Raw genomic sequence first — 27951 nt, forward strand, 5'->3', positions numbered from 1 at the left:
TAACACCATATTGATAAACCATTAGTAACCCTTCCTGTTTCTCCTCTTGACATCCTGATGTGGCACTGGGAGCCACTGCTCTAAAGCCAAGCTGTTCTCCTGCCTATGGAAAAATGACCTGCAATACTGGGAGCCTTGGAATCATCAGATTGGATGGAAAGCACAGACTCCGCTATAAAATACCAAGCTGGGGAGTGGGCTGCCAGATGGCCGAGGTCTTCCAGGCTGTCGCTGTCTTTGCCTTTTGTCTTTAACTCTCTCTTTTAAAATTTCCATCTCCTCTGTTAATAGTCCCGCAGGGCTTCATGGGAGTTGCAGTTTGGTGCGGCCCTGTTGGGTTCTGAAGGGGGTGCTGCGGTGGGAACTGCTGGGCCCTCATGGGAAGTATTTTCGCCACACCTGGAAGGGCAGACGGGACTTGGCAATCAAAGCATCTGGAGCACTTCTGGGTGCTTAATAAAAGGAGCCAGCGGCCACCACTCAGGAGCCTGAGTCGGGAGGAGGAGGACAACGCTTGTCAGGAGGAGTGGTGATGAAGAGAGTTGTGGTGACTTTGTGTACTGTCTGGGGGACACGGGGGAGATGTGCCCCCCAGGTGAAGAAGAATAAGCTTATTGGTTGATTTTACATGTGCCTCCGTGTCAGTCAGTCTATCTATATGGTCGGGCGGGAATATAGCGCCTTTTACACTATCTATCATATAGTGCCTTTCATGTCGTATCTATCATATAGTTCTATCTATCTATCTATCTATCTATCATATAGTTCTATCTATCTATCTATCTATCATATAGTTCTATCTATCTATCTATCTATATAGTGCCTTTATCTATCTATCTATATAGTGCCTTTCATTATCTATCTATCATATAGTGCCTTTCATGTCGTATCTGTCTCATATAGTTCTATCTATCTATCTATCTATCATATAGTGCCTTTCATCTATCTATCTAATAGTGCCTTTCATCTATCTATCAGATGTTGTATTGTTTCAGGTCCAGGTGGTACATGTGGAAAATTCAAATAAGCACTTTCACTTCTTTTTCTATTTCTTTTTTGTTACATCCTTGAATTTTGCAGGAACGTGACTGTGATGAAGTTCGACGTCCCACTCGTTTGTTTCGATAAGAACTCGGATGTCCCAGAATCGCCTCCAGATCCTTTCCTAAAGGTGGTCGAGGTTTCTGCTTCAACTGCAAGTCTCAGTGGTTTGTTTTTTGATTCTTTTCAGATTCCCATAATTCTTTGCGTAAAGACCTGCTTTCAGTTCCACATGCACTTCCCCTTCATTTCTGCTGGTTTGCGTGATTTTCCATTTTGTTGAAATGCTCTACTGTATCATAAACCCATGCAGGCTGTTATTTAGTAGGTTTTTTTTTTTTTTCTCTGCGGTGGGCTGGCGCCCTGCCCGGGGTTTGTTCCTGCCTTGCACCTGTGCTGGCTGGGATTGGCTCCAGCAGACCCCCATGACCCTGTTTTAGGATATCGCGGGTTGAATGATGAATGGATGGATGGATTATGATTCTAGATGTACATTTCTAATTGATTTCTTCTTATAGTATCCATACATTTTGGTTTGTAATTTCCAGATTCGCGTTCCCTTTCTTCTTGGAGACTGGAGTCCCATTTACAGCCGTCTGGTTCTTCTCCTTTCTGAAGTGACTGCTCAGCTTCACCTAATTGGAATTTGTAGACGACGTCGTCTTTTGTGTTCTTCAATCCAACAGCAAACTCCGATCAGGTGTGACGTTTTATTGATGCTCAACATCTTGAGGGCTTGACGCACATCCGACTTTTCTATTTTAAAATCCAGGAAGTCCTGAGTTTCTGGTACCCCTGATCTTTTTTTTTAGGCCCAACTTGCATGTCGCTGTGCTTTGTTCCTCATTTGACCTTCTGAAGTCAAACCAAAAGTTCCACGGGTGTCCTTTGAAAGGTCATGTCACTTGTACTGTCCTCTGTCACCTTGCTAGTCTGTCACCGCACTCCGTTTCAGCCAGATGAGCTCCGATGTGTGAGAGGCAAACCATGAAAGCAACGTTAGGGCGACAGATGAGGAAACGGCCCCACCGTGCAGTAGAAGAGGGTGACTTGAGCGTCATCCGCATGCCTGACAGGTGACTTTAATGGCAAAGCCAGTCACACATTAGCGACGGTGTAAAGGGGACGACGTGCAAATATTCAAAAAAAGTTGTGCGTCCAGTCGAGTGACCATCGTCACTTCAAAAATGAATCCATACATAAAACTGAATCAAAGGTAACGTTGGTATTTGTCGTATCTCCCAGGCCTCCCTCTGTGTGGCACTAACTGCGCCCGTATGTGCCATTCATTCTCACAGCCACTTCAAACCCAAGCCTTTACCGATCAGCCAGACACAAATGCCCAGCTCACCCACGTGGAGTGGCCAGAGAGGGAACATCACACAAGGCGTCCCTTTTCATCCCTAAATGTGGGCTTTGCTGACTCATCTGGGTCATGGCATCAAATGTGGGGGTGAACTCAAACCCCATCTTGTCATTTGTTGTGGGGGGGTGAAGTTAATCCATTGACAGGATGCCAGTTGAGGTGCCACTCATGTCTATGGGGATGTGGGAGTCATACGGACACGGGAAGAACATGCAAATATCACACCAGGGGCATTGGTTTGAACTCTGGACATTGGGGACAGCAGCACTAATGTGTGCCACCGGGTCATGACGTGGGTCACCTGTGGACTGTGTCCTGTTAGTAGTTTTCAGATTTGAATGGCCGGCGTTCTTACTGAAGTGCAAACTTGTTAAGTACTTGAGGTTTGCTCTGCTGCTAGAGACAGTCCCGTTTGATTTGCCTGGCAGTTTGTGAGCTGACCTTTATCTCCATGCCGCCTGTGCTTTACCACGTCGTCGTCGTCTTTATGGCTCTGGGCAGGGCGGCGTCTCTCCACTTGGCCCTCTCCTGCACTTCCATGTTCATGACGGCCGCCTACAGAGCTCCGCGCGGCGCCCAACTTCCTCCTTTTTTTTTTTTTCTTTGTTTCTTTTTCATTTTTTCCTTCCAAAGCCAGGAGGCTGTCGCTCGGTCACTGCCTGCCGTTGCTGGATGCCCTCATCTCTCGCCAAGGTAGGAATGGTGCCCGTTGTCTCTTTTGCTTTCCTCGCTCTTCCTCTTGCTTGTTCTTGCTGATATTCACTGTGATGCCGAGCTGAGTTACTCTTCATTTGGCGGAGGCTGGCATGGCACAGCGGTGCCTCAGAGCTCCAGTGACTCATCCAGGCACTGCCTGGGTGGCACTTGGCATGTTCTCCTGGTGTTTTCATTGGGTGTTCCTTGCACAAGCCACTTCATTGGTCCATCTAAATTGGCACCCTGTGGACCCCGTTGAGAGAGGCTGACTTGTGTACCCCTGACAGTCTCTTTGTCAGCTGACCAGCTTAATCTTAATACAGCCTGGCAGTCCAGTGGGCAGGATGCACTGCCTGGGCAGAGAGATCCTAATTACAGTTGGCACCTGGCTGGGTAATTCAAATGACCCATGAAGGGGCTTTTGCCACTCCACTTGAGCCCAACTACACTACTAACTGATGCTGCCATGATGATGGGCTGTGGTACCCGTAGGTTGCATGGATGGCAGAAATTGGACACCAGTAGGACTTTTTGCTTTTTATACTTCCTTGAGTCGACACTTGACTTGCTCCTGAGCTCCAGTGCCCGACGTGAGTGGAAGCGGCTGGATTTGAGCGCCAGTTCATCACACAGTGTGAGAAGGTGGTCTCAGATGCCAGCTGTAGCCACCGAAGTTTAAGGCGAGATCGAGCACAGACGGGTAAAACGCGTGCTGAAAGAAATCTCTCCATCCAAAAGTTCGTTTTAAAAATATTTAGTGAAAATTAAAAGCAAATAATCCACACAAGAATAAAGAAAAAGGTTCTTACACACAAAAGGAAAAATGGATCTTCTCTAAACTTGGCTTTTCTTGAGAAACTTTAGTTATTTTTGTACTTAAAAGTTCTTAACTTCTTAAGCGTATGGCGCTGCCCTTAAATAAGCGCTTTGTCTTACGTGTTACTTCACACACTCAGAAGGTCCGGTTTGAAACCTTACACATGGCAAGGCTGGTCACTAACTGTCCGATGGTTAGAGTATGCCAATGCGGGACCCCCCATAGATTATGGACTGTCATTTAGTAAAGCACTTAGGAGTCTTACGTCACTAGGAAATGGCTCTTACACCATCTGTGAGGCTTGGTCTGCCCCACTGAGGCTGGATTAACATGCCCACCCCAGTGCCAGCTCTTTCAAAGAAGAGGAGGAGGGCACTAGCAGTGACCCTCCAGCAGAGCTTTGGCTTGAGGTGCCAAGTCTCAGCTCGGGCAGAACTATTGTCCCCACCATGCTGCGTCTTGCCATAGCCCTGCCTCGCTTGCACATGATGGCCGTGTTGCAATCGACCACGGGACCCAAGAAAAGCAGAATAGGCCTGACGCAATACTTGGCTCCTGAGTGCAGAGAACACCATGCAGGGCCTTTGGCTTTTTTAACCACAAAAAACCAAAACGGAGTCCTCGTGGCTCTGCTGCCTCACAGACGTGGCATCCTGGGGGCCAAACACCAAGCCAGTGTGGTCGCTGCACCTTCTCCTCGTGTCCACAAGTGAGGGGGTGTGCTTACGATGGACCGTCACGAACGGCCACCCTGCCCAGAGAACGTCACAGGCACGAGGTGGCATCGGGAGCGGCCAAGATAAGCCCCCTGGCCCGAACATGGGTTCAATAATGGATGGCTAGATACTGACTGACAGGGTGGTGGGCTTTGAACACATGACGGTCTGGTGCCCCATTGCGATGGTCTGGGTTGGCCGCCTCACTCCTTGAACATGAGACCATCGATTAGTCAAAACCGAGCATGAGCCGGACAATGAGGACACTTAACAAGGAAGAGTGAAGAGCGACAACGTGCTTAGTGCTTTTATTTAGGCAAAGTGTTCAAAAAGTGTGCTGCTGCCTCCATTATAATTAATTAATCAATCAATCAATCCGGGATGAAACCAACAGCTTTAGTGGACGGTCAGAAGTCCATAGATCCTTAAATAATCCCTCTAAAAGACAACGCCACCCTGAGCCAACGTGTAGTGACGTCCCCTTCTGCTTACTCTTTAAGGGTCTCTGCAGTCAGAGAAGAAGTCCACCTTTACACGGGCTCGGGGGACCCCCCCCACCACCATCCCAGGCACGCTGAGCCCGACTTGGCCTTCTCAAAGGAGCCTCCATGATCGTCACCTGCTCCTTCACAAATGCTCAGGGGAGCCCTGTGCGCCCCTCGAGGTCACTTACCCTGACCATCAGTGCCACTACTTTAATTGTCACTTTGACCTCCAGTGTCTTTCTGTTTCTGTCATTCTTCCATACTGTTGCCCCTCAACCCTGCCAAGGCTCCTTTTATGGGTGATTCGGGTGCAGGTGCTGCCATTTTAGACCCTGGAGTGCCAACAGGGAAATTGCCAGGACTGTGAATGTGTGGCCAGCCAGTCACCACTCCAGAGCACCACTTGTGCAAGCGCACTGATTTCATTTCTTAAATATCTGCACGTCACCACGGACCTGCAGCGGACGTCGTCACGTCACCCATCCAGTGCTGGCACTGGGGCTCACCTGGTAAACGGGTGGGTGGATGGACCCTTGAGAGGGCCAATCGAAAGTCTTCACCCCCTCGGACATTTTCAGTTTATTGTTGCACAGCACGGAATCCCAGAGGACTTGATTTGGCTTGTTTGACACAAAGACCTAAATGGACGACAAATACAAAACACAAAATCAGCGTATCTGGGAGCCAAAAAGAGAAATGGCCAACAGACTCTTTATAGGCCCTGTAAATAACATGTGGGCACTCGCAGCTGACGGGACCAACTCGAGGTCACACAGAGAGACCCCGGTGGGCCTGGAGTGTCATAGCAATGACGAATTGTGTCACTTGTGTTGTTTGGCTCCACCACGTTTGAAAGGCGCTTTATAACTCTTTATCAGCAGGGTGTGAGCTCTGTCATTGGATGGGACTGTCAAAGAACAGAATTAAATTGTTGTTGTCGACTGATCACATGGAGGGTCTGTCACATCTTCCTAGGATGAGTTACCCTTGGCACATTGATGGCTAGGTTGGTCTTCTCTTGGACCTTCTGCTTCACACACACACACACACGTCCTGCACGGCCAGTCACTCCGCAGCACTCCACGTTGGCACTTGCCGGTGTCCTCATATGATAACCCTGACCTAAATGCCACTTTGTTCCTGGGGTGTCCAACTCCGATCCTGCTGCTCTTCTTCATGAGGCCCCAAGTTCTGCTGTTCATTGGCTTCTATTTCCTTCATTTTAACTCTTTCAGGGTGGACTTTTGTCAGCAGGAGTGGTTGAGAGTGGTAAGCGACTGCCACCGGTGACCAAGCTCGCCTTACGTTTTAGTTTGACTGCCTTTGCTAGAAGGTACGTTAGTTGGTTTGACTGAGATTCTCTCAAAAATGGCATCGACAGCTGGCAAGAGATCAAATCGAATGCACAAAACCAAATACTCCGCGGACGATGTTTTGCATTTTATCGCTGAATTGGACTCTGACCTATCAGGCTCTGCTTTTGGTGCAATTGATCTGAAGATCGAAAACGAAAGCGAGGTACCGGCCTCAGCTGATCGATCTCCAGCTAATTGTGGTGACATGAGGTACAAACCAGAGTGTCACTGTGGTGACTGCTGCTGCCATCCTCACGCCCATCATACAAAGACGGCCAGGCTGCCAGCCATCATGCCACCCGTGATCGGCTTGCGCCACAAGACTGTGAACTGGCGGCTGCAGCCCCCAGCAACTGATATTTTAGGCTGATTTGAGACCCTTGTTTTTGGGGGCTTTACACAAAACTGCATTTTTTGGAAAAAATATTCAACGCTCGAAGAGTTGGCTGCCGGGTTTTTAAAGACGCCGTCCCCTCAATTGATTTTTTTCCCCCTTAAATGGCAGCCAAACCAAAATGAGACATGAAGTGAGCCAACAGAAGACCCGCTCACTCCAACCACTTTCTGAATGACGAGACGATTCTTGCTGCTAATTTAACCCGTTCTGTACCTCCATGGCTTGCTGGTGCCCTCATTCTGCCGTAGCAGAAATTTCCAAAACTGGTGATTTTCTTTTTACTAAGAGAGCCATCAAAAATGTTTGATTACTGACCTGAGCAGATCAGCATTACTCAGACTTTCACTTGTCTCTATTTTCAGATATCGTATGACGGACGCAGGTTAGCTGGTCTTGGGTTGGCTCACATTATTGTTTGGCTGAGAATTAAGGGAAAAAAGAAACGAGTAACACAGCAAGTCAGTTCCAAAGAAGGCAAAAGATGTTAATGAGCAGCAGAAAGAAACTGGTCACTGATTAAGAAAACAGTTAGAATGAAAACCTGCAGCCCTCCAGGATCGGAGTTGGACCCCCCTAACCTAAACACACACTTTAGTTGTATGCCACTTGCCAACCAACCATGTCTTCCTTCTACCACACCGTTCTTGTAACAGAGTACCCCAACCCCCCCCATCCCCCCCACCTCCCGCCTGATAACCGTGTCGGCCCAAACTAATGGTGTTCTAACTTGGGAGACCAAAAGCATTTCTAGAAATGGCCACCAGAGGGGGGAAATCCTGTCAAAAACCCTGGTGAGATACAAAAGAGGGCCACACAGAATCGTGATATAATAAAAGATTTCTAATCACAGAAATGCTCTCGATATACATGAATATCTGTAGAGCACGCAAGACAAACATGGGCTGCCAACATGAGTGAACAAATCCCAAAACAGACCACCCTAAGGCAACGTCAAAAAACAAAGCAAAATGTTCAGGAATCACAAAAGTGCAGCAGAACTCGAGAAGACTCGCCGACACCCTGGCGCATTTGAAATGAACCCACAGTGACTGTGGGGGACCCTCCAGATTTATAGGGAGGAGGGCAGTTCTTGACAGTGATTGGCAGGTGGCCCCGCCTCCAGTGGGGGTGGGGGGGCACACACAAAACATAGCAAAGGCAACTGATGTACACAGAATGGAGACAAAGCAAAGAATCTGAAATAAAGTAAAGAGACGCACCACAGGAATTTGAACCTCAACCAGAGGAGGAGGCCTGACTGAGAGACGTGACGCTGCTGTGTAGATTTAGAGCATTTAATAATGACAGAGTGTGACATGCCGGGGTGGAGGTATGAAGGTCTGCGGCGTTCACGTCCTGTCGTCAAAGACTTCTGTGGCCAATGTTTATTGATGTGAGAAGTAGGATTGATGGTTATTGATCAGTTGATTATCGATCAGCTTTGCCGTTGGTGGTGCCAGTGACTAATTCAATAATTCAGTAAGGCTCCTACTTTATTTCCCTTAACTTTTCTCTGTTTGAGGGGTCTCGGCCCTTTAGGCTTCTGTCAAGGTAATCGAAGCTTTAAGAAGTTTTAAGAAATTGATAAACACAACAATTAAAGAAACAGGATCAGTGCCTACTGTAAGTGTCGACATAGAAGGTATGAGGTGAGACAGACTGGCTGTTTCCAGTTCTAAGGGCAGCAGTTTGACGAAGCCGAGGCTTTAAAGATGGGGTCCGAGTGGTGGTGGTGGTGTTGTGTTGTGTCTCCGGATTCAAGTACCCTCTTCAGGCTGGAGTGCACTCATTGCCTTTGTCACCTGGTCCTTTTGTCCGTCATGACGCTGACATCCTCAGCTCACTGTTAGGGTCTTTGCTGTGTCCTCTGCAGCTTCACAGGGAAAAGCCTTCCTCTGTCTGGCCCAAGGGGTACTTGAAGTAATGGCTACCTACTCAGGCTGGACTCGGCCGCTGCAACAGAGGGGATCTCGGAGCTTACAGTAGCTTAGTGGGTCCAGCACCAAGGAGCGATGGAGACGAGCTTCCAGGCCAAAGAGAGAGTCGGTGACTGAGAAGCCACCCCAAAAAAAGAGTGGCATGTCAGCTTTGGGGTCCCCAAAAGAGATGGAAGAAGTAAAGGCACCGAATCTTTGAAGGAGGATGTAACTTCTGGTGATTGGATGATTGATAGATAGATGTGAAAGGCACTATATGATAGATAGATAGGAAAGGCACTAAGATAGATAGATAGATAGGAAAGGTGCTATATAATAGATAGATAGATAGATAGGAAAGGCACTATATAATAGATAGGTGTGAAAGGCACTATATGATAGATAGTTACATAGGAAAGGCACTATATAATAGATAGATGTGAAAGGCACTATATGATAGATAGATAGATGTGAAAGGCACTATATGATAGATAGATAGATAGATAGGAAAGGCACAAAATAATAGATAGATGTGAAAGGCACTATATGATAGATAGATAGATGTGAAAGGCACTATAGGATAGATAGATAGATAGGAAAGGCACAAAATAATAGATAGATGTGAAAGGCACTATATGATAGATAGATAGATGTGAAAGGCACTACATGATAGATAGATAGATAGGAAAGGCACTATATAATTGATAGATGTGAAAGGCACTAAGATAGATAGATAGGAAAGGCACTATATAATAGATAGATGTGAAAGGCACTATATGATAGATAGATAGGAAAGGCACTATAATAGATAGATAGATAGATAGATGTGAAAGGCACTATAGGATAGATAGATTGATAGGAAAGGCACTATATAATAGATAGATGTGAAAGGCACTATAGGATAGATAGATAGATAGATTGATAGGAAAGGCACTATATAATAGATAGATGTGAAAGGCACTATATTATAGGTAGGTAGCTAGATTGATATTAGAAGTGAAAGGTACATATAATGCTAAACAGACACATATGAAAGGAGTTACGTGAGAGCGCGGTGGTGTGGTTAATAATCAGGTCTCGACACACTGAGGTCTCCAGCCGCCTCCTGCATACTTGAGAATTGGCTGCAAAATGCGATAAAAAGGTGGCGAAGCCTTAGGGTCTTTACAGACGAGTCCAAAACCAGAAGTGCACAGGCCAGTAAACATGGCGGATATACAGGTGGACAGCAGGAAGAGATCTTGGGACCGGAAGCAGAAATGTGCTCATTGGGCTGCCACTTCTTGGGAGGTGGAGCCAGGCGGAGTTTCCCACAGGATTGATGCCCTCTGCCCCCCCTCTGCCCTGACTGGGCATTACCTTCTTTGAAGCCCTTTAGCTGCCTGCCATGTGGACGTGTGTGACAGTAGATAGTTGACAGACAGAGAGAGACACAGAGGTGGTGTTAGGCAGGTGGGGAGCAGTTCTTGGTCTTCAGCAGACACAGCGCTTCAAGTTCTGCCCCAAGACTTCCATTTCTGTCTCATCAGACCAGAGAATCTTTTTCCTCGTGTGCTCTCAGAGTCCATTAAATGCCTTTTACTCAACAGTGTCGTCCTTCCAGCTCCTCCACCATTAACACCTGATTGATGGAGAACCACTGAGATGGCGGTGGTCCTCCTTCTGACAGGTTCTCCTACATCAGCAGAAGACCTCTGATGCTCTGTATGGCTGACTAATGGGTTTTCGGCCACATGCCTTGACCCTTCTTGCCCGTTATCGCCAAATCCTGGTAGTTTCAAACGTCCTCCATTTCCCTATTCTTGTGGCCGCTGTGCTCCTGGAAACACTGGGAGCTTTCTAAGTGGTTTGATCCCCTTGCCCTGATCTGCGCCATCACAAAGGTCTACAGAGAGTTCCTTAGACTTTGTGGCTTGGTGTTTGTCCTGACATGCAGTGTGACTTGTGGGACCTTCTGCACTCAGGTCCATGTGTGCCTGTCTCAATGATGTCCAATCAGTTCACAAGAGGACAACAGTCAAGTTCTAGAAAGATCTCAAGGAGAATTCAAGCAAACGGGAGGCACCTGAAAGTGTGCGTCTACTGTAGGAAGGAGAGATTTCAGGATTTCCTTCTGGTGACACTTTGGGTTATTGAGTGTGGACTGAGAGCAGAGAGGGCGCAGTGATCCATTTCAAATGAGATCTACAAAGTGACAAAGATGTCTCGTGTTGGTTCCTGCCTTACACCTGATACTGTTGGGGTGGGCTCCACCGACCCTGTACCCCGATGTTGGGTTCACATAGCAGAAGGGGCACGAGGACCTGTGCTTGAGTCATTTGATGAAATGACTGAGTCCGGTGGAGCAGTGCAGCTTTCTGGAAGGGAAGCATCTCTCCGTCATGGCTGCTTGTGCTTCTCTTTTCTATTCTATTCAGATTACACTTTTATTATTAGGTCAGCCACGACCTCAGATTGCCATCTCGCAGGGCACGCAAGCCACATCCTTTTTCATTTTTGTCTTCTGCTCTTCACAAATGAAACCAAAATGTCATAAAGTCAGAGGAGCCTCTCCATCCCACTGAATGAGTTCTTGTGACGATTGTTGAAGTGTGGTGAGTTGAACAAAGAATTTCATATCTTGGGATTTTCTGCATTTAGTAGGAACACGTAGAAAGGGAAATAAAAGAATAAACCGAAATACATGCAGGATGTCTCGGTGACACTTTGATGCCATTTTCTCTGTTAGGATTGCATTGACTTGAAGTTCACCCCCTAAACTTTCCACCTCAATATGGGGACCAACCCAGAGGGTGTGGCAATTAGAGAACCACACCCACAGGGTGACAGTGGACCAATCGGGTGGTTAGGCTTATTCTAAAGGAAGTCCAGATGGATGCTGGGAGAACATTCAAATTCCAAATGTCAGGCAGATGAAGCCTGGTGACAGGTCACATGACTTCAGACCACAGAGGAGGTCACACTTGAACTTGAGTGCAGTTGCTGATCTTGTGGCCTGAGGACGTTAGGTGAGGGTTGACGTCTTTTTTCATTGAGGTATGTTCATATTACTTTTGTTTCTCTGCCCGTGTGTTGTGGTGGGGTCACCGCCAGGAACTGCTGTCCACCCTCTGTATCTGGAGGGTCTCCCACAGGCCCTGATGGTTCAGTTTGAATGTGCTGGGGAGTCGCGGAGATTCCTTGTGTTTTACTGGGTTTGTGCTCTTTGATATTACTGGATATTTTTGATCATTTTTCGACTTCGCCATCGGATTGCGTCATGAGACTTGTTTGCCTTGCATTTCCCTCGCTGGCGTCTCCATTTTGCGTTGTGTTCTTCAGAGCCTTTTGTGATAACTAAATGTTCATTTAATGAATGTTCTATCTGGCCGGGGTTTTTTGGACAGGATTTCCCCCTCTAGTGAGTATTTTTGGAAGTGCTTTTGGGACTCCTACTTTATAACATTGGAGAGATTTACTGTCAAGGTGATCAGACTGAGGAGGGCTCATCCGATACATGGAAGGGTGCAGTAGAAGTGGGACGTCGTTGGTTTAAAACACTTTGATTTATTCTAGCAAAGAGCTCATCACTCCATGTCACTTTCAATGATTCTGCCCTAAGGTGTGATGAGGGACATTTATCAACCAGAAGCAAATTGAAACTGTAAGACTTGACCGATTCCACCGAAGCCTACTGGTAAACCAGAAACCAACGTCAGAGAGAGAATTAGAAATGAGAAAGTCGAGAAAGAACACGCGCGTTTCGCTTGTTGGTGTTTTAAGCCAAATCACGGATCCCGAAAGATAGATTTAAAGGGTCGTGCTGATGATGCAAGGCGTGGCGTCGTGCTACACAACTACTAGTGCAACCAGGAGCCACACGCCGGTGACATGGTAATCATAAGGTTACAGCGTTTGATGAAATAATGTCGCGGTACCGTAAAGTAATCGTCGTGTAACTGTGAAGAAAGCACACTGAACGGCGCTAGAGAAAAAGCAGCTCACGTGAAATGAACCCCAGCCAGGGGAGGAACTCGGACTGAAATACAACAACAGACGGACAGACAGACACACACGGCGATCACAGTTGGGGCTTTTCTGGTTTTTGAATTCCGTTTTTTATCTTTGGTTGACTTTTGTTTTTGCGTTTAGGCGTCACGAGACTGTGAAATGCATGGAATCTCGATTGGCACATCATGTGATCCATCTTTGCCAATGGTGCCTCTGGGTTTGGTGGAATCTTATTGTGTGGCTGCAGGTCCACCCAGGGGTCAAGCGAGTTAAATGCAGGAACGCGTGGCATCCACCGGTGGACACAAATGAGACTTTTGTTCATTAGTGAGTGTTGAGTTTGGTGTGCAGACCGGCCAGTTAGGTGCTGATCGTTTGGCTTCTCGACCTTCCTTTGGTTTTTCGCTTTGCCCCTCACAGTTTCCCCTTTTTGTATTCCTCCGTCTTTCTGGCTTCGCACTTTCTCAAGCGCCTGATGATCTTTAAACTCACAATAATGCTGTGGGACGTTGTTCTTGATCACTTTTCACTTTCTATGTGAAGAGCCCTAAAAAACCAAACCCTAGGCATCTGAGCGGCATTCACTCAAGTCCATTTCACCAATGGCACATCATCCAGAATGTCCGCTCGACACCCAGACTCTAACGTAACTTTTATTATCAGCACCTACACAACCATGATGGACCCTGACGGCCTGAACAACTCGGGCTCAGAAGACGAGGACTGCTGGAACCAGCTGGAGAATTACCGTCTGCTGCTGTGCAAGGCCATCGAGCCGTCACGCATCACGCCGTACCTGCGGCAGTGCCGAGTCCTCAGCACCGAAGACGAGGAGCAGATCTTCAACGACCCGAACCTCATCTTCCGCCGGCGGAAAGTGGGTAAGTGACAGACAGGGGTCTTCTTGTGATTTGTAAGTCGCTTTGAACAAGAACACATATTGATGTTGGAGGATTTGGAAAATCATCTGCCCAGCTTTATGTGTCCAGACCTGAGAGCAACAGACAGCGGCACTGTGAATTTCCGCTTGGGATTAATAAAGTATCTATCTATCTATCTATCTATCTATCTATCTATCTATCTATCTATCTATCTATCTATCTATCTATCTATCTATCTATCTATCATTATATAGTGCCTTTCATATCTATCTATCTATCTATCTATCTATCTATCTATCTATCTATCATTATATAGTGCCTTTCATATCTATCTATCTATTATATAGTGCCTTTCATATCTATCTATCTATCTATCTATCTATCATTATATAGTGCCTTTCATATCTATCTATCTATCTATCTATCATTATATAGTGCCTTTCACATCTATCTATCTATCATATAGTGCCTTTCACATCTATCTATCTATCATTATATAGTGCCTTTCACATCTATCTATCTATCTATCTATCTATCTATCAGACGTAGGCCCGTCATTAGCGGGATTTGAGCTCACAAACTCTGTAACCACTAAAATGCATATAGCGCCTTCACAGGCAACGCTGAGTACTCTGGAATGACAGGATAAAGACAGGATTTGGGGAATTTTTGTGAATTGATCATATTGACTCAAGTATTCAGACCACTTACTCAGCACTTAGGCAAAGCCCATTCCAGCCTGGAGTCTCCTCAAGTCGGACTTGACGAGCTTTGTACACCTGGATTTGGGCATTTTTTGCACTCTTCTTCTGTGCAGATCCTCGCCAGCTCTGTCAGGTTAGGTGGAGGCCATCAGTGGACAGCTGTTGTCAGGCCAGTCCAGAGATGTTCAAGTCTGGGTGGTGGCTGGGCTATTCAAGGACATTCCTGTGTTGTCTTTGCTTTGTGACCCTTCTGCCCAGTCTGAGGTCCAGAGAGTTCTGAGCAGGTTTCATTAAAGAGATTTCTGGATTTTGCTCCATTCTGCTTTCCCTCAACCTGGACGCTGCCACCACATGCTTCATCGTTGGAATGGGATTCCACAGGTGGTGAGCGGGGCCTGGTTTTCCTCCAGATGTGACATTAGTGTTGGGTTCATCAGACCAGACAATCTTGTTTCTCGCAGTCCGAGAGTCCTTCAGGTGCCTCTCCCAAGTGGGCTTTCATGTATCATCAGTCCACTCTTCCATAAAGCCCAGATTGATGATGGAGTCCTTCTGGAAATTTCTCCCATCTTTACACTGGTCCTCTGGAGCTTAGCCAGAGTGACCATTGGGTTTGTGGTCACTCTTTCTTACCAAAACCCTTCTCCCATAACTGCTCAGTCTGGCCAGTGCTGTGGTTGTTTTGTATGTCTTTACTTTGTCTAAGTTACAAATAATGTAATATTAGTGTTATAGGACCAGCGGTGATTTGCTGTCCCCCCATCCCCACACCGCGTCCCACCCTTTAGGACTGAGTCTTTGGGTCGGGGGGGGAGCGCCTAAAACCAGCTTGGCAAGCAATTCTCTGCAGGACCCTCTCAATCGACCCCCACAACAAGTGGGGCGGCCGCCCCAGGCCCTGTGCCTAAGGGGGCCCCGCTTTTGGATAGATAGATAGATACTTTATTAATCCCAAGGGGAAATTCACATTTGAAGTGTGTGTCAAATTTTGAGGTCTGCGTGTCCCGTCTGAGGGGATTTGTCAAGTTATGTTCTCCAGTATATTTATCTATATATTTGAGATGCTTCTAAGAGGAACCATTTTAAAATCTGAGGCTAGGGACCTGCACTGGTAATTGGAAGGTTGGTGGTTCGAATCCCATAAATACCAAAAGGGACTCTGCTGTGTTGGGCCCTTAACCTGCAATGGCTGAGCGCTTTGAGTAGTTAGAAAAGCGCTATATAAATGTGAAGAATTATTAAAATCCCTCTTCACGGTCACATTCCCTACATGGACGTCTTTATAACATCCCATAGCCCACCTTCATCACCCAAAATGGTCGCCAGTCCTAAAATAGGTCGCTGGGTTGGCTTCTCTTTTGACTTGAGAACAACTGACGGCTTGTCACTTAGGTCTCCTTCGTGTGCGGAGAGCCCGCCGTCGTTTCTTAGTCGAGTCTTTGCTTCAGTTTGCTACAGCAGGCCAAGTTGAAACGGCGCAGGAAGTGTTTGGTCGTGGAACGTGCGGTGACATTTGATTACTGGTTTAGCCGCATCGCCGTCAATGTGGGGTGGAGGAGACCGTGCCGCAGTTCTTTAACAGATTATATCGTTATATTTGGATAAAGTCCACGTGTTATCTGGCAAAAATTTATCTGAATACTGTAATGAGAAAATCTGGTGTACGTTAACATTATTTTTATTAAATTCGCGCGCAAGTTTATACAGTCCACACATACCGGTGACAGCGCTTGACATAACCAGCCCCGTGTTAGCCCTGCGCCCCCCCCCCCAAACACAACCCTAAGCTGGCAAGCATCAGCCCACCAAATGGCAGGTATTGTGTGCCCCCATTGGTCTGAAGTCTGGCTGTGTGGGATTGGTTTGAATCAGAGGCCATTCAGTAGCACGACGCCTTACTGGTGTAAGGATTTGGACAAAGAAGGTAGAAATGCAGTCGCTTTAACTCTCCGTCTCCTTCTCTCTCTCTCACACCATCACCATGAACTGACTCGGCAGCCATATTGAGACAGGCATGTGACCTGTCCTGACGAAGGCTGACTGGACGTGACGTCTTACCTCGAGACACTTTATGTAACTAACTAACTACACGTCAGCATTTATTAGGTGGTATGGTTGCCAATATTCACATCTACTTTGCTTATTGTTATTATTTGATGAATATGATCAATGATTCATTATTTAAGTTGTAACTTGCGCTGTATGCCTCCTCCTCCTCCTCATTAACTCCTGCTTGACTTTTACTCTGTGTAGTTAGCTGAGGTTAGAGATGTAGAAGGGAAGGTGGGGAGACGTTAGAAAGTACAATAGCTGAGAAACAATGGCCAGAACAGCCAGTCGGCCAGTTCTAGGAAGAGTTGCGGTCATTCCAGACGTCTTTCATTTAGTAATGATGGGGGCCGCTGTGTCCTTGATGTGGCCTTCTCCAGATCTGCGCCTGCGTCCAAGTTCTGCAGGAAATTCCATCGACTGCATGGCTTGGTTTTCGCTCACCTGTGGGACCTTCTACAGACAGGCGTGTCTCTGCCCTAATAAGTCCAGTCAACTGAACTGACCACAGATGGACTCCAAACATCTCAGTTGTGATCCATGCAATCTTGAGACAAAGCACTATGTGCCAATGGGAGATTTCAGTTTCTTATTGTATAAAGTTGCAGGGTGGCATGGTGGTGCCTTGTAACATGGAGGCGGGTGTTCACGTCCTGGGTCCTCAGTGTGTGGATGTTCTTCCCCGTGTCTGTCCGTCTGGGTTTCCTCCCACAGTTCAAAGACATGCTGGACTATCGATGTTCGGTTGGTCTTTGTGTGTTTCCCCCATGATGGACTGGCGCCCTGTCCAGAGATTGCTCCTGCTTTGTGCCCGTTGCTTGCTGGGATAGACTCCCGTGACCCTGCTCTGGGTAAAGTGGGGTCAGAAGATGGATGGTTACATTTGCAGTAATGTCTAAACTCCTGTGTTTGCTTTGCCATTATGGGATGTTGACTGTTGACTGCTGAGGGAAAATTTGAATTTAGATGATTTCAGAATAAGGTTGCAATGTGACAAAGTGAAGAAGGTCTGAAGACTTGGTGAAGGCGCCACATGGCAGGCAAGCCAGGGTTTTCAGGGTTCTCTCCCTCTTCTGAGACATAGTTGGAGAAATCCAAGACTCTCGTGTGATTTTTGAAGTTTAAAAGCCTGTTCTGCAATTTGGGGCCTTGTCTGCCCTGAAGCCTCCTGGTGACATGTTTAGAAGAGAGAGGCTGGGAGCAGCGCATTGCCGCACCCACCACACGGCAGACCACCTGGATTGAGATCAAAAGCATTCACTTGGCCCTTAGTTGCTTAGTTGGCTGGGAGATCAAGGTGGTGAGTGGCCTGGAGGTTGGCAGGAGATGCCAATATGAAAACAGGACAGGGTACACTGACATCTCAGCGGGGCTGATCTGAAGCCCACTACACAACCAGGGGAACAGTAAAATGGAGGGACTTGGGGAGGGACAACCTGCCATGATTGTATGGTCCTCCGACATAGTAGGTGTCCTCATTCCTGGGCCAGTGTCCCCATATTGTCACAGGTGGGCTGCTGAGTTGCACAAAAGACAGGCAGGAGAGGACAGAGCAAACAGGACATTTAGTTTGGCACTTGAAGGAGTAGAACTCAAACTTAATTGAACATTGGGGCTTTAAGACAAATGCACATCAAAATGGACAACCATCTGCTGTAGTTGTCTCCATTATGGCAGCTCTAGTTCTGCGGTGTAGGTGTCTTCTTCAAAAGGACACAACTGTAGAGTAGGGGGGCAGAGCAGGGGCCAGGACAGGACAAGAGAGAGCAGGCCGACTCCGTGTGACAAGTGCTTGACACAAGATGGCAGCAGCTGAACCGACATTTGCCACCCCGAGGCTTATACATTAGATGGCCGTTTAAAAGGGTCATCTTGAAGCTGAGGCTGAAGCTGTGCCAGGGGACGAGGTGCAGCATGAACACAATCAGAAAATACATACCGGCAGGGCATGCTGGGAGCTGTAGTCCCAAGGGGGCTGCCAGGGAAAGCAGCAGAGATAAGCGGCCTCTACTTTGTGGGGCTTCCACTTGACCTTCTACATGCAATGTCCCAGCATTGGAAGTACTCTGGTGGTCCTGCATAAAAGGAGCCCCTCTGGCTCACCCATAGGAGTTGAAGTCTGGTGGAAGAGGACAGGGCTCTTTTGAGCTTTTTCTTGTGTTTCTTTCCTTTTGTGAATAAATATTCTCTTTTATTAAGATTCTTGTAAGGGTGGTCTCAATGCAAGCCAGGGTTTTCAGGGTTTCCTCCCTCCAAAACCTGAGACTCTCTTGTGATTTTTAAAGTTTTAAAGCCTGTTCTGCATTTTGGGGTCTTGTCTGCCCCAAAGCCTCCCAGTCACACGTTTAGAAGATGGCACTTCAAACCAAAGCATTAGGCTGCATCTGGGGTTTGGGGCTCTGTGGCGCCCCCCACAGGTCGGTTTATGGAAAAGTCGCCCCCCCCACAATTCACCTCCCACACTTAGCCCCCTGTAGATAATGAGTAGGTTACAGAAATGTAAATCATGCACCTCATTTTGTTATATCTTCTAATTTGTTTTGGTTTAATAAATCCACGTTAAAATTGGCAAAAAATTAACCAAATACTTGAAATACAATTAAACTTAAAAATATACCTGGAATTTTAAGATTAACAAAAAGCATATGAAATATATTTAAGCAGTGCTCATTATTATGTCATATAATGTTTTGAATAATATATCAGAGTCTCTTCTATTATAATAAAAAAATCTTGGGACGAAACATGACTTTTTGAAGGAAGTCCCGCGAGACGGAGACGTTTATCGTGAGATCCTTACAAGTCACGGCCTCCTTACGACTATTTTCAGATAAGACCACGGCGGTCATCAGGTGCATTCCGGCACTTAACCTGGACAGACACCAGTCCATTAAAGGGCTTACTTATGAACACACACACACACACACTTACGAAGATCCACTTTAGAATCGCCCATTCATCTAAATATGGCAGAGAGAAACGAATTAACATGACAATTGTCGATTGGTTACACGTCAAATTGGTGAAATGCGTATCAATAGACTCTGCTGAGACATTTGGTGGTGATGGTGCGGTAGATGAAAACATCAACTTATAATATCACGAAGAATATCGACAACCATTAACACCGTCGGGTCTTCCACCGGCCGAATTACTGTAGAAAGAAGGACGTATCGTAATGTTATTGAGTAATTAATGTCTGAGTGATGGGCTGTGCAATAGGATAAGATTAGTTATATTGAAAATTGGTCAAACAATTCTGACATGGAAAATATTAACAGACGACAAGAAAGGTAATGAAGTCCATCTAACATGAGACACCAAAGGAGATCTCGATATGCCAGTCGTATTAAAACGTTTACAGTTTCCCGTTAGAATAACTTTAGCTATGACTATTAACAAATCACAGAGACAAACATTCGAAAATGTTGGTTTAATTATTAGAGAGAAAGAAACGAAATCCACTCACAGGCAGTTGTACATGGTGTTGTCACAATGAGAGTCCAAACACGGAATCACAATTCAATGCGATCTTGACGAAAAGTTAGTTCCAAATATTACTGTAACTGCAGTTTAAAGTAAAAGTGAAAATAATTCATATGTAACAATTCCCATGAAAATAACAATCTCTTTAAATTGTATATCTGGTTAACCAAACCCAGGGGTTGGCAAGTGAAGAGGAGCCCCTTAGTTTCAATAACAATCCATTTTCGATTTCGCCTCCAGGCCAATTGCATCAGATACACATTCAAGTCACTGTGATCTCTGTAGTCAAAGCAAATTAATTTAACATTTAAAATAAAATAAAATCTACTGTTCTCTTTGAAAACACATAAATGTGGCTGTCATCATCTACCAGTTTTCTTTGACCTCTTATTAATGGAACTCTTTTTGCCAATCTTCTTCTTCTTCTTCTTTCGGCTGCTCCCGTTAGGGGTTGCCACAGCGGATCATCTTCTTCCATATCTTCCTGTCCTCATCATCTTGCTCTGTCACACCCGTCACCTGCATGTCCCCTCTCACCACCTCCTCTTAGGCCTTCCTCTTCTCCTCTTGCCTGGCAGCTCTATCCTTAGCACCCTTCTCTCATTATACCCCTCATCTCTCCAAACCAGCGCCATCTCACCTCTCTGACTTTGTCTCCCAACTGTCCAACTTGAGCTGACCCTCTAATGTCCTCATTTCTAATCCTGTCCATCCTCGTCACCCCCAATGCAAATCTTCACATCTTTAACTCTGCCAGCTCTGTCTCCTGTGCCACCGTCTCCAGCTCATATACCATAGCTGGTCTCACTACCGTCCTGTAGACCTTCCCTTTCACTCTTGCTGATACCCGTCTGTCACAAATCACTCCTGACACTCTTCTCCACCCACTCCACCCTCCCTGCACTCTCTTCTTCACTTCTCTTCCACAATCCCCATTACTCTGTACTGTTGATCCCAAGTATTTAAATTCCTCCACCTTCACCAACTCTACTCCCTCATCCTCACCATTCCTCTGACCTCCCTCTCATTCACACACATGTATTTGTCTTGGTGGTCCTACTGACCTTCATTCCTCTCCACCTCTCCAGGGTCTCCTCAACTTGCTCTCATTACAGATGACAATGTCATCAGCAAACATCACAGTCCATGGAGACTCCTGTCTAATCTCATCTGTCTACCTGTCCATCACCATTGCCAATCAGAAAAGGCTCAGAGCCAATCCCTGATGTAATCCCACCTCCGTCACCCCTACCGCAGACCTCACCACGGTCACACTTCATATCCTGTGCCACTCTCACATACTTCTGTGCCACTCCCGACTTCCTCATACAATACCACAGCTCCTCTCGAGGCCCTCGTCATTTGCTTTCTCAGGTCCACAAAGACGCCATGCGACTCCTTCTGGCCTTCTCTCTATTCTTCTCCATCAACACCCTCAGAGCAAACATCTCATCTGTGGTGCTCTTTCTTGGCATGAAACCATCCTGCCTTTTTGCCATTGTAAGTTTTTATAATATTACACGTTGCTGTGCGGAGCGCGGTGTGGCGGCGTGCGTATTGATATTGCAGTGTCTGTGACGCGCTGCTTGTTCTTCAGCACCACTGGCAGTGAAAACAGCAAACGCGCGCTGTGAGACGCCATAGTGTGTTCAGACACATTAAATTGAGGAACAGTGCTGACGGAAAAAACGCGCAAAATCCAGTAACTCTCTAGTTCTATGGAACGCTACTTTGATATTTAAAATAAAATTTAAAAAAAACAATAAAATACAGGCAATAATCATTTTTTAAAAAGTTTAAATGATCCAGGTAGGTGATAGTAAAAATATGTGGGGGGCATCATTTTCCAGATCCGTATGAATAAGGCACGCTGTACAGGAAGCACACATCCCACAATGCACTTTGACTTTTCACTTTTGGCCTCCCTGAGCGGGTTTAGCCTCGCTGTTTGATAGGCCAGGATGCCAGGCTGTGGACACAGCAACTCAAAAGCCAATCATTGGAATAAAACAGAAGCTGGTGGAGCCGTAGAGATTTTGCTGCACTTTTGTGTTTGCCCCATTTAGGGAAGTGCGCTGTCATTTTTAACAGGAAGACCGAGTTCCTGCTTTTCCGTTTAAATCCATGTTGGCCTGCTGAATTTGTTTCCCGTGCTCCTTGAAGCGACTCCGCTTTTCATTTATAGTGTGAGGCCTTGAAGCATTTAGTCAGCCCTCTGGGACATTTGGTGACCCCGAGTGACTCGCCTCGCCTGTCTGTACCCACAGTTTAAACTAAATCAGATTGACGTTAGCACTCGGGATGGAGAGACGCTATATAAAATAACGAGAGCTCGAGTGACAGTACTGACTGGGTGGATGCTCCTTGACGGTCTGTCCTGCTTTTTCTCAGGTGTGTTACTTGACATCCTCCAGAGGACCGGGCACAAAGGCTACGTGGCGTTCCTTGAGAGCCTGGAACTCGACTACCCAGACGTGTACAGGAAGATCACCGGGAAAGAACCGGCCAGGGCCTTCTCCATGCTGATAGGTGAGCCGATGTGCACAAGTCCTCCGGGCTGCTCGTGTTCCTCGTCTATCTGCTTCTGTAAGGCCCCCCGGGGCGCGTTGTGTGGCTTGTCATTGTTGTTGTCACGAGAGAGAAACTAAAGCGGTGAACAAAGCCGCCTGATGGACTTCCTCCCAGCGCTGGGGCTCTCTTGGCCTCATAATGACAGTCACAGTCTGTGAGTCTCACACTTCCTTCCCATCGATGAAAATAATAGCCACCACTCACAAATTCTGCTTTTTTGTCATCTTTCATAACGACAGAACTGTGGTAAGCTGCCCGGTGCCCCCAGGGTATAAACATTCTGATGACGCCATCGCCAACTGCTTCCAGGAATTTGTTGTTCTCTTGTAGTACAAAAGTACAACACAACGCAAAGTTCAGCTGATGATGATGTGGAAAAGCAGTCGGGACAGACGCTGCTCAACTTCTGTGGTGACCACAAGCGTCAAATCGTCACATGTTGGGATCAGGAGTCCTGATCTGGTGAAAGGTCCGCTTGCTGAAGAGGGCATGAAGGTGCCATGAAGGGAAGAGTCACACTGCCAGTCATGTGGGCCTCTTCTGTCTCTTGTATGAAGTTGGGTTTTTGTACAATTAGAATTCCATTTATTTGCTTGGCCGACCCTTTTTATCCAAAGTGACTTACAAAGAGGTCAGCATAATTGAGTATACGTCAGTCTGGTGGACGGCTTAAGAGCAAATGTGACAGGACACAAGGTGACAAAAATGATCACCACAAGTGAAGAGTTCAGAACAGAAAACAGGAGAGTTACACTTGCTAGGTGACAAAAAGTTAACGGCTAATATCAGTGAGACCGAAATTCACCAGTCGAGCAAGAGGGGCTTCGAAAGTGTCTTAAACACAGCAAGGGGGTCAGCAGCTCAAATCAAGGTGGGTGGTTTGTTCCACCAGCCAGGTGCTACACATGAAAAGACTCTGGGCTGAGATTTGGTACCACACAGAGGTGACATCGGCACAATGCCATTCATCATGCAGACCTGAGAGGTCTAGAAGAAGCAGAAGACCTCCCAGGCCACCATAGCCATATGTGTAGAAGTGCAGACTCACTGACTACTCTGCAGGCCAGCATCAAGGATTTGAACTTAATACATGCTGATATCTGAAAAGAGGAGTGACGTGTGCCCACCTCGGCTCACTGAACATGAAGGGGTGTCGCTGCTTTTAAATTCATCTGCAGTGACTTGGTGACACATGATGGAGCTCCAGCTAGCATAGATGTGACAAGACCAGAGCAGAGACCAGGGGCTGGGCTCCATACTCTGTCACTCAGATAGATAGATAGATATGAAAGGCACAATATAAGGCATAGGATAGATACAAAAAGTTGTATAAATTGATTGTAAAAGACATTAAATTATAAATATGAAAAACACTCTATTTGATTGGTAGATAGACAGACAGACAGATAGATATGAAAGTCACTATATGATAGATAGACAGATGGATGTGAAAGACACTAAATAACAGAAAAATAGATAGACAAATGTGAAAGGCACTATATGATAGATAGGTATGGAAGGCACTATATAACAGAAAGATAGATAGACAGATAGATGTGAAGGCACTATATAACAGATAAATGGATAGTGTGACAAAAGGCACAATATCAACGCCTGACCCAACACAGACAGACACGAGAGGCACGCTGATAAAACAAATGTTTTATTTCTTTATCTTCACCTGTGGGCAACACCTGCCCCGTTCCCATAGACACAACACAGTCCCACAAACATGGCACAAAAACACCATTCTTTACCCTTCTTTGTCTCCCTCCTCCCAACTCTGACTCCCAGACTGGTGGCTGCTGGTTCCTTTTTATAGCTCACCCAGAAGTGCTCCAGGTGTTGACAGATTTCCAGCTGCACTTCCAGGTGTGGCAGAAGAACCGCCCACATGGACTCAGGAACCACTGCAGCACCCCCTGGTGGCACCCCCGGATCCCAACAGGGTCTTAGAGAACTGCATCTCCCATGGAGCCCTGCAGGAATCTGAGTCACCAGTGCCAGCCAGGGGGGCTGCCATCTAGCGTCCCGGGAGAGGTACTGATCAGTCCATGCCTCTTCCCCTGGCCCATATACAGAAGAGGCGTCCCAGCCAGGTAAGCGCCCCGGCCGTCCGCCATAATAGATAGATGTGAAAGGCACTATATGATAAATAGATAGGAAAGGCACTATTTAACAGACAGAAAAAAGAACAGAAAGGTACAGTTTAACATATAGACAGGAAAGGCACTATACTTAAAGATAGAAAAGAAAGACACTACAGTATATAATAGATAGACTGGACAAAAAGAAAGGTAATGTACAGTATAACAGACAGATCAGGTACCATACAGCAGATAGAAATAAAGAAAAGAAAGACACTATACAACACATAGATATGAAGTGAAATATATAACAGATAGTTAGAAAGAAGACAAATGTACTGCTTAAAAGATAAAAGTCACTATGTGATAGATAGATAGATGAAAGGCACTATATTTTAGATCGATATTTTATTTGTCCCCAAGTGTAAATTAAAACTTTACAGAAGCTTGAGAGAGAGAGAGAAAATATCAATAATATAAGAAACAACAAGCCCCAAACTCACATAAGCACTTCTGTCTTGGACACTGGAGAGCTGCTGCTGCTGCTGTTACTGTCACTGCCAGGCTCATAGGTGGCTTTTAGACAGTCAGTCCTGTCCAGATGTCCATTTGAAAATGGCAGGTCCAGCTTGTCGTGTCCACCACTTGTTGTGCGCCATTAGAAGTTTGTTCAGAGTGACTCGCCGTCACAGTTTTGATATCCATCCATCCATCCATTACCCAACCCGCTATATCCTAACTACAGGGTCACAGGGGTCTAGCCAACACAGGGCGTAAGGCAGGAAACAAACCCCGGGCAGGGTGCCAGCCCACCACAGCAGTTTTGATATTGGAGTCCATCATTTCAGTTGCCAAGTTTAAGACGGCAGTCGGCTCGTAAGCAGTGACGTGAGCAGATTCAGTCCATGTTTCAGACCCTAGCGCTACCTGTGATGTGCTCGCATCTTCCATTTCTCATTCATGTGCAGTAAGTCTCCAGAGCCTCTCAGGTCAGATACCGTCTGATCTTTTAAAAGATGTTGTAGTGAATCTGCAAGACCGAGAGATTTAGGTGGTTGGTCGGTGGAGAACACTCCAAGATGGCGGACTGACTTGGCAGGTGTTACCGATAAACAGCCAAGCTGAGCAGAGATGGGGTGCTGGATAGACAGATGTGCTGGGCCATCTTTTCCAGGTTGAGCTGGAGATGGTGTGCCTTCATCCAAGTTGCAATATCAGTGTGAGACATGCAGAAGTTCTAGATGATACCATGTGGTCCACAGTTGTGAATCATCAGTCCAGCACTGATAAGGGAAATCATAGGACTGGATGATAGGGCCTAGTGAGGAACCATAGAGGGCTCAGTACTGATCCTTGGGGTGTCTGCATGCTTGCTTGGTGCACCTTTGACTTCTCTCCTCACCTGGACACACAGTAGGATCTGCCCAAGAGGTAGGACTCATATTATCTGTCTACCACACTACTTGGTCACTTATTCCATGTGTCTGTGGTTCTCTCCCCAAGATGGTGACTTAATAACAAGTTCATCAAGAACACAGTGACACAGCTGGAAACTCGCTAAGGGCAAATTTGACACAAAGTTTGTCTTCACGCAGAGGGACACATGGAATGAGTGACCAAGTAGTGTGGTAGACAGGAGGACTTTAAGAACCTTCAAAACTCAACCTGATGTTATTTTGGTGGAGTTAAGTGGACAGGACTGTCGAGCTTTGGTGGGCTGAATGGCCTGTCCTCATCCAGATTGTCCTAAAGTTCTTTGTGGACTTTTTCTGCTCTCTTTACTCACAGACACTGTAGGGGAGTCGGGCCTCACCCAGTTCTTGATGAGTGAGGTGACAAAGCTTCAAAAGTCTGTAAAGGAAGAAAAATGCCAGAAAGAGCAGCTGAGCGAATGCCTGGCCACCCAGAATGACACCATTAAGCAGCTCCAGGTGAAGGACAGCGAGCTTCGTAAGCAGCAGGAGCGCGTGCGCAAGATGAAGGAGGAGCGCGACGGCTTTAACGAAGAGGCCAGGAAACTCCGTGACGAGAACTACAAGCTGCTCCTGGAGTTTGCCAAGCTAAGTGAGGAGAAGAACACGGCCCTCATGAAGACCAGGGACCTGCAGCTGGAGGTGAGTAGAGATGAGTGACGCTGGCAGGTTTTGTGAAACTGACAGTAAAATGCGTTTTGCAGGTGATTTCACATTGCCCGTTTTTATTCTTTTTTCATTTGGAAATGGAAGGAACATTGTTTCATTTTTGTTTCAAACAGTAGAGGTCTCTAATGTTCACCTCTCTCCTCAAGGACCATTTTGACTTTTTTGAGTTTTGCTGAACTTTAAAAGCCTAAGCCCCATTTTTAGGCCTTTGCAGTCTGGAAAGCCTGCCTTTTGGGTTTGGGACTAGGCTGGCTGGGGTGAGGCTCGTAGACGCAGACCTTGGACATTTCTGGTCAAGCCTTTGTGTATGTTGGGGGCTGCCCACTGCGTCTTGACCTTTTGATGCTGCAATATGACAACACCCGTCACGTATACATCTAGAGATCATGGCTAGGTTGTAAGAGCCTGCCTCCCCACTGCTTCTTGTTCTTCGTGGAGCCATTTCTTTATGTTAGTTTCTTTGCCTGTATTATGTTCCTTATGTTTTGTGGATAGACCCCCACGAGGCAGGGACCAACCTGCCAGTCACTGCCAGGAATGAGAAAGGCCTCGGACAGATCTGAGCACTTCAGACATTATGAGGTCCATAAGTCGACGCCCCCTCCTGAAGCCCCGCCCCTGTTTCGCCCTTCATGACGATTTCAGTTCAGTTTAGTTCCTGCACTCAGACGTGTATTCAGCGTGTATTACACTCCTAAACTATCGAGGTCTCTCAGTTCTGCGTTGTTTTGGTGTCCGATATTAGAAACAAATTGAACAAAAAATCTTCACATTTAGTATTTTATAGAATACGTCTTATATCTGCGTTTGCCACGTCTCATTTGTGAGGCCGCACTTATTAATACATCAGTTATACGCTGCACTCCACGGAGTGGTCTCTCTGTGGCTGAGGGTCTATGCTGGTAATCAGAAGGCTGACCTCGTACAGTATAAAAATGGGAAATGTGACGGAAGAAGACGAAGAAGAAGAATAAATACTATGCTGCACTCCGCTACATATTCTTATAGACTCATAGAATTCACAGTCAAAATATGCAAATACTACGCGGCAGACGTCTTTGTGGTCCTCTCTGTGTATTATTACTGCTGTACAAAACTTTTAGCTTTATATTAACGCTGCATTAATTGTGACGGAGTTTCTACTCCAGAGGAAGCACGAGGAGGTGTTAAGTAGTCGTTTGATCTTCTCTGTTAGCCGAGCGACTTTGCATGCCCATTAGTTGATGGCTCGCGAGGAGTCGTTTATTACATTA

The 27951-nt window shown here is 46.4% G+C and overlaps 1 protein-coding gene across 3 annotated transcripts in view; it reads left to right on the forward strand.

The window, feature by feature from the left end:
* The first annotated feature begins 2999 nt into the window (after nucleotides 1-2999).
* Nucleotides 3000-27951, forward strand: part of card9 (caspase recruitment domain family, member 9) — a 51963-nt gene continuing 27011 nt past the window's right edge. For 2 of the 3 annotated variants that reach the window (XM_028809078.2, XM_028809079.2), the window contains exons 1-4: nucleotides 3000-3100; nucleotides 13443-13660; nucleotides 22291-22428; nucleotides 26346-26671. In XM_028809078.2, coding sequence (XP_028664911.1) covers nucleotides 13456-13660; nucleotides 22291-22428; nucleotides 26346-26671 — 669 coding nt within the window. In that variant the 5' untranslated portion in view covers nucleotides 3000-3100; nucleotides 13443-13455. The remainder of the gene's footprint in view (nucleotides 3101-13442; nucleotides 13661-22290; nucleotides 22429-26345; nucleotides 26672-27951) is intronic. The other variant, XM_051931593.1, reaches the window with a different exon arrangement.

The sequence above is a fragment of the Erpetoichthys calabaricus genome, chromosome 9 (genome assembly GCF_900747795.2).
Source record: "Erpetoichthys calabaricus chromosome 9, fErpCal1.3, whole genome shotgun sequence".
Classification (NCBI taxonomy): domain Eukaryota; kingdom Metazoa; phylum Chordata; class Cladistia; order Polypteriformes; family Polypteridae; genus Erpetoichthys; species Erpetoichthys calabaricus.